At 38.3% G+C, this 14,882-nt stretch overlaps 1 protein-coding gene across 8 annotated transcripts in view; it reads left to right on the top strand.

Moving 5' to 3' along the window:
* Nucleotides 1–13,106: 13,106 nt before the first annotated feature.
* pbx3b (pre-B-cell leukemia homeobox 3b) overlaps nt 13,107–14,882 on the top strand; it is a 58,227-nt gene continuing 56,451 nt past the window's right edge. For all 8 annotated transcript variants that reach the window (XM_068566231.1, XM_068566228.1, XM_068566229.1 and 5 more), the window contains exon 1: nt 13,107–14,506. In XM_068566231.1, the coding sequence (XP_068422332.1) occupies nt 14,259–14,506 (248 nt within the window). In that variant the 5' untranslated portion in view covers nt 13,107–14,258. The remainder of the gene's footprint in view (nt 14,507–14,882) is intronic.

Here is a 14,882-nt window from a genome sequence, read left to right as displayed (position 1 = left end):
AAGTCAAAACACTGCGCAAAACAAATTTGTTTATGCTGTAAGTATTCTGTATTCTGTTGAGGTTTAATATTTCAAGAAAACACACTGATCTTGCAGTATGCTTTTTCCTCACTTTATATTCCATATTAGTTCTTGCTTTTGTTTGGATTTTGGTGTATTCCACTGCTTCAAAAATCTAGCATATTTCTGAATTCACTAACAAATATCTCTCCTCTGGTATGGGTTTTCCAATACGTTGCTGTACACAAGTCCCTTGACATAATCTATAAATTAAGTGTCAAAACTAACCACAGTGGAGACTCATGAAATATGAGAATACTCCAGTAAAAAGAGACTTTAGCATGGACAAAGGCACTTTATGAGCTGGTATTCCTGCAAATGTGGAATTATCGCCCGACCAGCAAAACGACTTCACAATTTCAGCAAGCAGCGTTAATCAGATTTTCCCACCAGAGCTGTAGTTCATTGTCATTGCTAATGGAGCCTCCTCTGCAGGTTGTTGCTCTTCACTAAATTAGTGTGAAGTCTTATCCCAAAAACATTGACTAATACTGCACTTAATCTTAGAAACTCTCAACTCCCGTGAAAAATCTCATCTGGAATGACACTGATGCATCGGAGCGTCGCCCCGCATTGCATTCATCATGTTCCTGACAAAATTAATCTTGATAGACTGAAACCAAATTACACCTGAGTTCACACCCATTGCTCACCACAACCGCTGAATAAATATTTATTGATGATACGTGTAATTTCTTCTGCATGTGGTAAAGTAGTTTTAGAAAATAAAGATGACATCAGAAACTTTCAAAACCAAAATGCAGAATATTTCAGCTGGTTGAAGTCAGATAAAGAAGATGCTCCGAGGGAAAATGTAGAAAAGAGCCGAGGGCATTTCCTCAAGGTGGGAAACTTGAAAGACAAGGAAAGGCAAATTGAAACTGAAACATTTTAAAGCGTAAACACTGCAGTGTGCCTGGAACAGACTGGATGTTGGAGTTATGAGTCATTTCAATATAAACTGACCTTTGAAGTCAGTCTTTTAAGCCATTTATCTCAAACTTTTACCTTGATGCTGATTTGTGGTATGAAAATACTAAAATACTTAGCAAAGTGTGCTACTTTCAAAATGTGCTGACATCTCATAGATTAACTCAATGACAGAAACCAGTTAGCGAAAGGATTACTGTTTGTCACTGCATAGAGCCATTAACTGACATTTACTAACATTAATCAAGTGGCATTTGGTGTGATTACAGTGCACATATGGCTATATTTTGAAATGCAAATCTCTCCTAAAAACACAACTATTATATTTCCAGGGTACTTGATGATTTGATATTATTCTAAACGATCATGAAACCATCGGCGTTCCTCTTTTAAGAAGCTTTGTAAGCTATGCAAATTGTGTCTCTCCTCCGGGGTGAAAAACACCCATCTTTAGCCCTGCCAACCAAAAACAGACATGCACAGCTCACGTTATTTATCTTCCAAATGAACTCATTTTTCACCACTAATTAAAACATGTTGAGATGAGGAGGAACATGGAAGAAGGGAAGCATTTGTTTGAGAACTGCATAGTCACTCATTTAGACGCGTGTGTTTGGCTTCTGTTTAAAGAAAGCAAAGTGATGTACGAACACAGAGCAAGTTGTTGTCATTAATAGCGAGAAGGAGTTGTTTGTATTGTTGCGCTGATGCTGACGCACCAACGGATTGACAGGCCTTAAAAATATTGGGAGGTTTGCCAACCTTCTCGGGCTCCATGTTTTAAAATAGATCATTCCGTCACTTCTTTATTGTACCATAATCTATTAGGTACACCGCAAACCAACAAGAATATTTTAGATAATAAGTTTTATGGCTTTGTGTTAGTGATTAATTGAATGAAAAGGAGGCATTTCACAAATCATCCCTTTAATTAGTCGTCAGAGGGACGACGCTGCCTGTGTCTGAAAACACGGAGACGGGGCTGGAGGTTTCAGCCAGAGCTCCAGCAGGGGCCGGGGGCTGTTAGGGGCTTTGTAGGGGGGGCATTGCAGTGCTGGTGGGGGGGCGGGCCTGCCCCCGGCAGCCTGCGCTGCACACCCAGGTGCTGTTGTCAGCTGGAGTCCTGCTCCAGCTGCTCGCCAAAGATTGATTTAATTATTTCCATTCCCTCTGTCTCTGTATTTCTTTAATTCTTTGTCTTATACCTTGTTGCCTTTTGGCTTCTCTCTCCGTCTTGACTCCACGATGAAATAAAAACCTAAAGGTTGATTTTCATAAAAACAAAGCAATATATATATATATATATATATATATATATATATATATATATATATATATATATATATATATATATATATATATATATATATATATATAATCAGAAACACAATCTAATCAAATGTTATGCTCCCTCACTCTGTTCCTGACATTTCCAATCAGCACATTTTACACACTTTCGTCAAATTTGCACTCCTGTGTCACTTAATCTACTTCTTTTTATTCCGGTCATTTTCACACATAATGAGACAGATTCATTTTATAATTACAGATGTACTGTATTGTTACAGTCCATGGGTGCTGAAGGAGATTCCGGCTCCGCTCGCTGACTTTGAGGTCGTCGGACTTGTGTTATCCATTCTCAATGATTTAAATTACTAAAGTTCTTTTTCTCTTATCTGATCTTTTAAAGGGCAATGAAAAGGCCCATCTTTTCATTGAAACCCGTCCTCAATCACTGTTAATGTTAACTCCATGTACACATAAGAGGGCTGATAAAGAATCATTAGTCTCGTTAATGGAATCACAGGTCCAATCCCTCTATCCTTTTCCATTGAAAAGCGCTCTTCATTTCAAAGTTGTTCTGCTTTATTAAAGCTCATTACCATTTCTCTTTTAATAAGCACTCTTTAAAGTCATTACCTGCAGTGGAGTTAAAGGCTCAGCTATTAAAAGGTTACTTTAATGTGAATAATGGCCTCCCGATATACTCAAGTTAATTACTATTGGATACTGGATCTAGTTTAATCTAATGCTTAAACCTTAATGAAAGCTATGTCACAGTACAATGAAGAGGTAAAAAAAAATGTTCCTGATCAACACAACTGTTTGTGCTATCTTGCCTTTCACAGGCAACCTAACTCCATCTTCACCTCCAATGCAGCCTCACAATATTGAATCGTAATGGTTATTATTTTCTCAGAATATCAATAGACACATGTTTAACAAGGTTAATTGCAATTGAAGTCAATCTTTATTTATCTGTTCTTCATCAATCACTTTTTAGAACATGATGTTCTTTCCTTTTATTCTTCAGGCAAAGATGTTATCACTTTTTATTTGAAAAGAAAGCAGATGTGGAAAGTGTAACTTAACCCTAACCCTAACGCAGATTGTGAGTTACTTTCTGTTTTTAAAACTTTACAAAAGGCTTTTTTGGTCTGAACTGACAATCCAGTCTCCAATAATAATAATAATAATGTGACATTTAGTATATTAGAAATTTGCTGCTTGGGGGGAACAAACTTCAAAATAGCATTTAATTGTACAATAAGTAAACCATTTTAATATATCTGCCAAATTGCAAAACGTTAATATATGTTTTGTTTGTTTACTTAAAGTATCCACTCGTAGCCGCTCTATAGCATGAGGCTGACTTACCACAAACAGCACTTTGTTAATACAATATTTAGATAATAACGATGAATCACATGAATACTCCTACAAAACCACATTGGGCGTTTGTTCTGAAGCTAAAATGAGTCAATGTTGGCATTTGGTTTCACAAGGTTCACAAACAGTGACCTCTCTTCCATCCACCTTGATTTTATTCTTTTGTCTGTTGTGTGCGGACATTTTAAGCATCAGCAGTGAGTTGAAGCTCAAAGCAGATTGGTTTAAACAACCTTGTTTTCCTGATGTGAACCAACGTGCTTTTGTTGTCACATGCAGGACTCAGATAAAGACCCTGCAGGACCCTGGTCATTTCTGAACTGAGAAAAAACAAACATCCCCACTAAAAATAATCCTGACAGCGATTAAGCTTCACTCAAAACTTTACAGGGAACAAATTTAGTACAATATATACGTAATTTCTAGAGGTCAAGGTTGCATTCAAGCCAACACATTAGTGTAGAATGAAAGGCCCGTGAAGCTCACCAAATATGTGCACATATTTGCAAGAAAAACATTCAAAACCCAGAGGGTCTACATCAAATCATTCGCCACCCAGAATTCACTATAATCCTATCTCTGTAATATGAAACCTTTGAACTCTGTGTTATCTTTCTCTGTGAGGGCACACGGTCAAATGATGAAAGCTGACCTCTTCATTTCAAACAGATTTAATTCACAAGTGAAACGCCTAATTGCGGTGATCCGCACACAAGGCCAGAGGTAAAGGCTCCTGAGAAGCATTAACCTTGAGATCTTAGTGAGGTACACTTTGCAGAGAAATCAGAGCTGCTACTCGGAGAGAAAATTAAGATAAAATGTGGAACAAATTTTACCAAACACATTAGGTTAGGTGCTGCTGCTGTAAAGCCACAACACAGCTAACAATGCTGCTAAAACAAACCCTGAAACACCTGTCTTCTAATTAGCATGAACTCAAACTTTCCACCTTTCTTCCAGAAGACTGACATAATTAATGAATTTTAAGATGCTCTCGCCGACATAAAACCTCTCAAATCAGCAATTTTCCCTAATTCGCATATTCTCACAGGAAGAATAATCATAGCCATGATGATATCACCATTTAACAAATTACATGTAGCCCTAATGGCTAAAGAGCAGATCCCCTTAATGTTTAAGATAGAGAAAGGAACGCATCACTCTTGAGCTCCATTTTTATTTTTCTGAAGTGAAATATGACTCGTGTTCATGCACAGAATTAATGTGCACGAAATGCACCACATTAACATTTTCCAGTGATACGTTTTCCTCTCTCTTAAGGTCATGTGGCTTTAACTGGAGGCTTAGCAAGACTCGTGTGCATGTGTATGACCCATTTCATAAATCCCTTCCCCTCTTCGCTGAGATAGTGGATACTAAATGTCACAAACCAGTAGGTCATCAAATCTCTTTTCCTTAACAAACTGCATTAAAACAATGATAAGGAATAAGCAGTGGTTGTGTTGGAGGGCTTTACCGTGCTAAAATACTCTGATGCCAACAAGCATTTTCCATCATGTCAACAACAAACGGCGCATTCATGAATAGGTTTGTTTAAATGTGGTGGACAGATGTTGTTGTAGTCGCTGGTCTCCATGCTTGACAGATTATTTGCAGAACTTCAATGTATCTTTGAAGCCCAGGGGTCGCCCACTGCCAGCCAAACAGAAATGGCACTGTCAGAGAAAGGATGGACAAGCGACTTCCAGCAAAGAACGGCATGATGAAAAGACACAACATTGTTTCTTGATCAAGAGCATGAGGCTTCTATTGAGCATTGGCTTTTAAGATCAAATATTTCAACTGAAAATTGGCTGTAGCACAGGCTGTATGGTGGAGTGCTTCATAAATATTGTACCGTATGTTTCAGATGAATGCCTTGCTAACAAGACGAATGGGACACAGACAGACATTCACCTGGAAATGTTTGAAGAAATCTGACAATAAAAAGTGTAATCTTGAGACTTCATAGATGCTAAAAATACAATATATTGCTTTTAGCATTTATTAAAATGCTCCTGATTACACAAACCAGGATGACTGCTGAGATGTACCTGATCTTTCTTTCGCTTTCTTTTTGTTTTCATTTTTCATGTCTTTGAGCTCTCCATCCAGGACACATAAGAGAAAAAAAGACAGCTATTGGTGAGTACGGTCACATTCGCTCCACTGCTTGTCAACGCTCCAACATTAATGAACTCACTGTTGAGTTGTTAGGTACAATAGGATTATTTTCTATCTGCCATGTCTTCATGAGAAATAAAGGATAACAAATGTTTGGAAAGAGGGTAAAAAAAAACTGTCTTGCCTTCTGTCTGACATGTGTGTCAGCATGTCAAAATGAAACTTTAAGAAGTAAATAGTATTATTACTGAAAAAGGAAATTTAAAGTTTATTAAAGAAATGTAATAATCTGGAACGAGTTGTAAAAAGGCCTTTTTGTTCATGGAAGGCTTACAATCATTAAAATAATATTGTTATGCTGCGTGACAAATCTGTTAAATTCGAAGAAATAGTTCATCACTCATCCACCTGTTGGCTGAGAGAATAAAACACTCAATCCCGATAGTCAAAATGCAGCTGCAGCCAAGTAGCTTAGCTTAGTTAGCACAGAGGCTGGTAACACTGAGAAAAGCTTGTCCATTCATTCTCCAGAGGTAACACAATGTCCCGAGCAGCACCTTTAACATCACTGACATATCTTGTTTGTTTAATCCTTACAAAAACCAGAGGGTAAAACCCTGTTTTCGGTGTTTGTGGCTAGCTACTGTAAGATAGCAACTGCTGGCGTAGCTTCATGTTTACTGTACTTATAAACATGAGGTGGTATCAATCTTCTCATCTCAGGCAAGAAGGCGTCCTTCTTCACTGAAGGAATTCAAAAATTAAACAAGCTCTCAGTGCCATATCAGTTATCAGCACGTAAAACAATACATAAATTAGCATGATGTAATTTGATCCTATTGTGCAATTAAAATCCTACCTTGTTGTTCAATACCGGCATTTGATATGTGTTTTGACATAAGATCTACATGAAGGTAATCAAAATACATGGTCCCACTAGAAAAAAAACTATCTATTTAGATGACCAAGGACTACATTTTGATATCCTCATGAAAACAATTACAAAATCAGCCAACCTTCACCATAAAAATATATTAAGAATGAGACCTATTGTGCCCAAGACAGTGGATTGCATCCTTTTCAGAACTTTACACTAGTAAATGTTAAGTGTCTTTGCGTTTTAAAATTATCACGTGTTAATAACAATAATATTTTTTGTTTTCTTAATCTCTTTTGTATCTTATATAAATCATGTTGAATTGCCTTGTTTTTGAAAGGTGTTAGAAAAATAAACTTTAACATTGTTGAAAACATTCATGCCAAATATACCTTATGCGTCCTCTTGCCATTGTTTCATGACATTTATATCCAGAATGTAATGTTTGTTCACACCCCACTATTTTTATTCACCAAAGACTTTCAATACAAAGGCAGTTAGATAAGAAAAGCTATTTCTGAACAATGCACAATATACTGCTCGCACTACAATCGTTCCCTCAATGGAGAGAGAAAGATAGTATTACTGCACCTCCATAAGAGCCTCTTAAAAATAATGAAACTCTGATGCTCGCTGCTCTCCCTGCTTCTAGCAACACTACATTTGAACTGTATGTCAACAAAGCAACAAAGTCATCACTATCTACAGTGAGCGCTTGCATTTTGCTGATGAATGGAGAGCCCTGCCAGATTACTTGATTTGATAAGCAGTACAACCCATCGGTAACATAATACATCACAAATTGTTTTGTCAACAATTTATGATACCATTTATCAAATGACCATCGCAGAGGGCTGAGTTATGGTGTCATAGCTGGCATAATGTCAATACTCATGCTGAGTTGAGGGCAGTCTGGCCACAGTGATTTAGACACGCTACACTCTGACCTCTTCGGAGATCTTCTCTTCATTACCAGACAAATTGATGTTGAAAGGGGGAAGAAAAGTTGTAAAATGTAATGTTTAAATCTTTACAATTATATATATATACGAAGGAGATAAAGTAAGTGAGATAAAGCCCAAAGTCAACGTTGTGTAGGTCTGTCGCAGTTCGATGAAGACTTCATATTCAAACAGTGTATTTTAAGATATTTTTTTGTTTAAATGAAGACCTTTAATTTTGTCAGAATTTCTTTATATATATATATATATATATATATATATATATATATATATATATATATATATATATATATATATATATATATATATATATATATTCTTCTGTTTCCCTTTCCACAGCAACTTTCCCAACCACAGCTTTTTGTCGCATAAAAAAGTCTACAAAATCTGCCAAACGAATGTGAATTTCGCAACAAAAGCATCGGAATCAAGGTTGGATTTTATCCCACGCTTGAGAATCAATTTGAGCTGCAGCCTGGTCGACAATTAAAATGTAAGGCCTTAAAATGCCTCCCCAAGCCAATCTAGGTCTCTGGTATTGACCACAATATATGTCCCGTGTCCAAGCCACCACCACTCACTGGCCAATCTTAAAGGTTACTGCAACCACTACATGTACCCACATTAGCAGGACACTCACCTCTCTGGGTTTATGGCCTGTGTAATAATTTTAAGCAAAGAGAGAAGTGCATTCAGTGGAGACAGTAACAGCGAGCGAGTCGAGGGAGGACAAGTAGAGTATGATTGATCGTGGTGAGCAGTGTGGCTGTGTACCTCTCACCCCCCACCCCCCTGATTACTGCCTGCTCCTGATCTCTCACATCTGTCTTGACTTCCTCGAGAAAACGACTCCTAAGATATGATACTTTTCACTCTTGGAATAAAACTTTGTCTAAAGGTTGATTCTTGAAGGAACATCCTGCTTTACATATGTGCGGAAATATACTTCGATGGAATTTACACTGAAGTCACAGTGAGTGAAATGTAATGATTAGGATCATTTACATGTTAGTGAAGGAAGAAGCTTTTCATGTTGGATGTTGATCACCTCATATTTTCCCAGCTCGCCCACATCAACACACTACAAAGTCACCGGCTAAATTCACTTCCGTCCCACAAACACATTGGAGATGTATCAACTCTCTAATTGTGCATTTAACATTCTTAACCGTTTATTAGTTTACCTCCCACACTAACACTTGAAATGATTTAATAACCACAGGGGGAGTTAACTACACTCATTAGAAGATGCAATATTTCCTACATAGTTATCTACCTTTCAAGCGCACTACTGTATGTCTAGTTTGTGGTGGGAGGTAACAATGTACACTTACTCAGGTACTGTACTTTTCTTTATTCTTTTACTCTACTACAAGTCAGTGGAAAATGTAGTGTTCATTAAATGATAGCTACAGCAACATGCTTTGCATATAAATTAACATTTTACATCTCCAAAAAAATATGATCAGCTCATAAAATATGACACATTGTTGAAGAACTGACTTATGCAGTTTAAAATCTATTAAGAAATCCCCTACAACAGTCATAACTATCCATTCTGAGTACATTATTTATTTTGCGCTTGCTACTTTTTCTTAATTTAGGATTGTAATGTTTCTTCCTTCAGTGTCTAGAAGACACAATGCCTGATACTATACAAAACCAAGGAGCAGATTACAGTTGCCTTCACATGTGCAACTGTAATGAAGACAACGTGCATGCACACCAGCGACAAATACAAGAAAATAGAGAAGAATAAAATATCCAAACCCAATGAAAGACTGTTTATAATTGGGTTAGTAATGTCTCTGGCACCGTCTGCTCGGCCATTTCCTCCAATCTCCCCGAGCAACAGGGGATTATACAGGCGACACTCAAACCAGGAGGTATCTAGCTGCGGTGTGACAGGCTGCCGTCACCAGGCTCCAGCAGTCTTTCTCCGTCTCCGGCTTCAATTCTGATACGAGGAAGCTCAGAGAAAAGACGAACATCATCTGCAGATGTAAAACACGCAGCAATTCCACAAATCTTTGAATGATTTGTGACCTCTTTGTGGACAACGAAATTGTGAAATCATGCACCCATAACTTCTCACTTAATCTGTATTACTCTCATCACAACAGAGCAAGCCACTCTATCAGTAAATGCTAATCTCCTAATTAACAAGCTAATTAGGCAATTACAGCTTTGCAGAAGGATGCCTAAATGAAATATGACAACACAGTCACTTTCTACAGCACCTGTGGGTCTTTTCAAATGTCACAATGAGAGCCATGATGACAAAGTGTTGTCTCTACACTCATAGGTGCTAATTCTTATGCCTCGCTTAGCTCATTTGTATAAATATTGTCAATATATTTCACCCATACAGTATGTGTGTGGTGGCAACTTGTCAAATTACATCTTCAAAGAATTGACCTGCAGCATTTTCAGGACTTTCTGTATTTACAGCAGTATGGTTTTAAAAATGGAGTGTATAGAGTACCGCGGATAACACAACCTCTTGGTTATGTAAACAAGGTTTTGAGAACCAGTAGCGCCACAGTGTCTTACTGTCGGGAGCTGTCACATACGGAAATGAATTATGTTGACATATGGCTGAAAACAACGGTGAATAGGCCTGCTATGCAATGCAATGAAGAATCATGCACTGCAACAGAGGAGAGGAGCCGAAGCTGTACCTTTGAGCCCGTCTTGACAGGTATGTAGTGTGACTTGACAGCTCAGTATTTCAATGATAAATGCAGTAGTCCTGGGACTCCCATTGACTAAACTCAAGAGTGTGTTGCTCTGATACTTCAAGGTCAAATGATAGAGCAGAACCACACAGATTGCTGAAGACAATTCGTATTAATTGTCTAATGTTGAAATCTTGTTATAGTATTATGATTACCAACGTCAGAGTTTACCATAGTCATATGAATTGTGTCTGTGTGCATCAAGCTGCTTTGACAAATACATGACGCTGAGCATTTCATCTATAAAACTATTTGTGTTAATTAATTTTGATCAAATTAAATGCCATTTAGTTCCTGGAAACTAAGAAAAAAGACAAATAGCAGCAGGGTGATGTTCTCCTTGTTCTCTAGTGAGGGAGTTGAAGAGTTATTTTAAGAAATAACTCACTGTATCTACGTTTTTGCAAAAGTCACTTCCTTTACTGAAGATTAATCGATTCACACGCTTTTTATTAAAAATAGATGAGACATTTCCTGAGACCTGGTGATCCATGAGCCATATGCTGACCAAGAAGAACATACAGAATTTTAGACAATCACAATACCAGGATAATATCTTAAAGAGGGCACCTTAGTAATCTAATGGAGTAATATTTTTGTAATAATAAGAAAATGAAATATGATTTGATAGAAATTGTATTTGATTTTCAATCACAATTGGAGATCATGCCCATTTTTACAGGGACATGGAAATTAAACTCTACTATGGGTTGTACTGTTTGTAACATCACTTCAAAAACACTGAATACCTTGGAATCATAAAGAAACAAGAGCTTTTTATTATTCATAAAACCAGTAGCTTTCTGTCAAAAAAGATGATGCTCTGCTTGCACTTAATCTCAGTGTCACCCTGAATGTGTGTTTTCTTTTTACTTAATTTCATTGAAGAAGATAAACACATTGTATTTCTTTCATAATTTCTATGACTCATTTAACAATCCTATGAATATTTCCTCTGTTTAGGTTTTTCTCTATTTTGTACCGTTTAAATGCTGTAAAGCAGTCAAGCAGATTCCTATAGGAAAATCTGACCCAAATGCTGTCATTGTAATATAAATAAATATTGTAAAATACAGCACAGAGACAGTTACAGACTGCCTGTCATTCCCAATAATGCTTTGTCGGTTCTCATGTTGAAAACATTGAAAAATCAAATCATAATCAACAGGCTGAATGAAAGTTTAAACAACAAAACTCTTAAACTTTAAGATTTTGTTGGGTTTTTTTTCCACAGAAAGTGCTCACTGTCATCGTGACTGCAAAAACAATAAAGTTATTTCTTCCCCAGCAGATCAGGTTCCTCAGAATAAACGGCCGTCCATGAGGATGCCGTTTGACAGGACTTCTGTTTAGCTTGTCAGTGTGCAACATCAAACAGAGAGGCTGAAATTAAAAACCAAAGATGGAAAAGTGTTGCAGACAGCTACCAGCTAGACTTTCCAGGGATAATGCTGATCATTGCACATTTCTTCAAGGGGAATTTTAGGCGGTTCAACACATTTGTTGATTCCTTGATGCCTAGTTTTGGGAGAAATGTCATCCACAAAGGCTACTTTGGCTGCTGGGGGATAAAATGTCTTATGTGAGCAAACAGTCGGCAACATAACACTCTAGAATTGTCCTTAAAAGGAAACTATTCAAAGCAATAAGGTGGCAACAAACAAGTAGAATATTATATTAAGATATAGAGGAGTGAATGACACCTGAGGAGAGAGTCACGTCACACGCTTTAGCTGTGTGTTGTAATCACAGCCCGTTTAGTTGTAATATGCTTATAACTGTGCCACTGCGCTACGGATCCTGCGGTTTTCCACCGTAGTAGTCCCCTGCTTTAACCTCTATTTTACTCCAAATTAGAGCATGGTTTACAAAATGAACATGATGCTGTAATAAAGAACACCTGGAACTAGCAATTGAGGTCATAAACTCATGTTAACAATATTACCGAGTTAGTAAATCAAGTGATAAGTAGGCTCATTTTCTCATAGACTTCTATATAATCTCTATTCTTTTTCGTAACCAGAAGGGTCGCCCCCTGTAGGTCAGTAGAGGTAAAGTTTACGGCACTTCCACATTGGCCTCACTTTTCTCATGGGATTAGGCAACAAACCAACTTAATGAGGTTTTGGAAAAGATCATGTTTGTGTTAAACTCTTTCTGTCAGAACGCCCTGAAGGAAAACCTGCTCCTGTGCATTCAGTATTGACCACATTTGTGTACTGTTTATTTCACTTTGTGGTCATCATAAAACCCAAATCCAACAAATTCCTCTTGTCAGAAGTTCAGCCTCCAGGTCTGTAAAACTCCAGCGTCTCTTTATTCCTCTGTGGTGAAAATGAAAGGCCTCCGAAAGGAAGGCAACCCCTTGCATTATCTGTTTCCTTAAAAACTCACATTCGAGATGTTTATTGGCGAGGTGCACAGTAGATTTGCTGCCTTGCATCCAGCTCAACAACTTGTCTGCTGCCATAGCAACTGCGGAGGAGCACAGAGCAGCGCCGCCTGCTTGTGCAATAGATGTCACTTGCGGCAACGACCAATCAGAAGTTCCCATCCTTTTGTGCGAGCGGTGTGAAGATGGAGGGATGGAGTGGGTGGGCTTTCAGCGTCATGTATCTGCCAGCAATAGGACACTCTGATCGTCAGTCTTCGTCATTCTCGCCTGCGATTGGTCGAGGAGCTTTACTTTCCAATAATATAAACATGTCTGCTGCTTGCTTGGCTTGAACCAAGGCTTACAAGGGACTGTGCAGTTCTACATCAAACTGTATAAAACTCTCATTATGCATTTGCCTGTTTTGTTGCAGGGCTAAATCTTTATTATTGCTAGATAATATGCACATAGCTGCACGTGCACGCGTGAGGAAACGAGGATACCCTGCTGTCGCTGCTGCAAGAAAGAGAGAGGGGATTCTGCCGTGCTTTCATCAATATAATCACCATCCTAAGTACTAGCTCTTAACATTTTGTTTTTCGGTGTTCAGGCGAGAAGTGACAAGAATATAGACCCCTCCTCTGCAGGGCGGAGCGTGCATTTTCATTTCGTATTTTGTATTTTTTTTTCTCCTACCCCTGTTCCCTGCTCTGACACGTCTGCACTGAGTGAGTGGCATTGGCACACTGTCAATCGCTCACTACCGCTGCCATCAAACAACATAAAACACACACAGGCAGAAGCTGGAGCTCATAAATTTCAGCAGGGCAAGATATTTTTTGCGCATCGCCTGTATACAGCGTTGTGTCCTAATTAATTTCTTCTCATTGTGGCTTTTTTTTTAAAACCGTAATCTCCCAACTTTTTTTTACATTTCCTATTTTTATAGACATATTTGGACATCTTATGCCGCATATTGTGTATTTTTTTTTAATGCTGTCAGTTGTCGCGGGAATCATTTCTGCACATTTATAGTTGGCAACACCTGCAAGATTTTTTATTTGTTTACACATTTCCACATTGGATATTTTTGTTGCCGCTGCTTCACTAGGAGGATTTGGACATTTTGGAGAAGGAATGCGCCGGGAATCCCACGAAGAGCGCTAATAAATGAGAGATCACCAAGAAGCGTTTCTGCTTCTACTACCCGTCAAATCCCAGAGAAAAGACAGATTGGCATGAGGATTCGTGCGGATACGATGGACCATCAATTTTGACAAAGAAGTGTTAAGAAGAAGAAACAAGATTTATGCATTTTTCTACAAACACAGTTACGCGTGTTGGCACTTTGGACCGCGCGTAAAAAAGCGAGAGGACAGCAACTTGGACACAAGATTTACGCTTAAACATCACCTATAGGCTTCTTTTTTTTTTAAAAGACAAACGTGTGCAGCCTGTGTCGCTGAAGAATCACAGCCGTGAACCCTTCTTGTCTACGGCACGTGTTATAACCGATTTCGTATATGAGTTTTTCAATTTGTGTGGCTCAGTGCACAGACTCTTTAGCGGCTACTATGGACGATCAAGCCCGGATCATGCAGTCGATCGGCGGGGTCAGTCTGGCCGGCCACTCGGTACAAGGAGGCATGGCATTGCCGCCTCCACATGGACACGATGGGACAGACGGAGACGGAAGAAAACAAGACATTGGTGACATTCTCCATCAAATAATGACCATAACTGATCAAAGTCTGGACGAGGCGCAAGCAAAGTTGGTTGATTTATATGTTTTATTAACTTCGCCCCCCTCCCCCTAAAAAGCACAAACGCTGAACGCATCATTATTGAGATGTAGCCCGCTTAACTTAACTCCCTCATGCATAACAATAGGCTAAAGTGGCTTTAACGATAATCATACTCTGAGGTGTATTTACTGCCTTGCAAATAATAAACACATGAGAAAGTTGTCACAGAGGGTGCAACAGCATTGCATTTAAACTGCTTGTGTGCTAACAGAACCTGAGTGAGCTTGTATTGTTCTAAAAGTTTGTGTGAACACATGTCCTCTAATGTTCATATATCTTCAAACTATAACTTGTGCTGGAAAATTGAAGCTCCTGTCTGTAGGCTCATTATTTAAATGACAT

The sequence above is a fragment of the Clinocottus analis genome, unplaced genomic scaffold (assembly GCF_023055335.1).
Source record: "Clinocottus analis isolate CAN_PGR_092001 unplaced genomic scaffold, fCliAna1.0.p SCAF_7, whole genome shotgun sequence".
Lineage (NCBI taxonomy): Eukaryota > Metazoa > Chordata > Actinopteri > Perciformes > Cottidae > Clinocottus > Clinocottus analis.
Note: the sequence above shows the minus strand (reverse complement) of the source record. Positions and strands in the feature narration are given on the sequence as shown.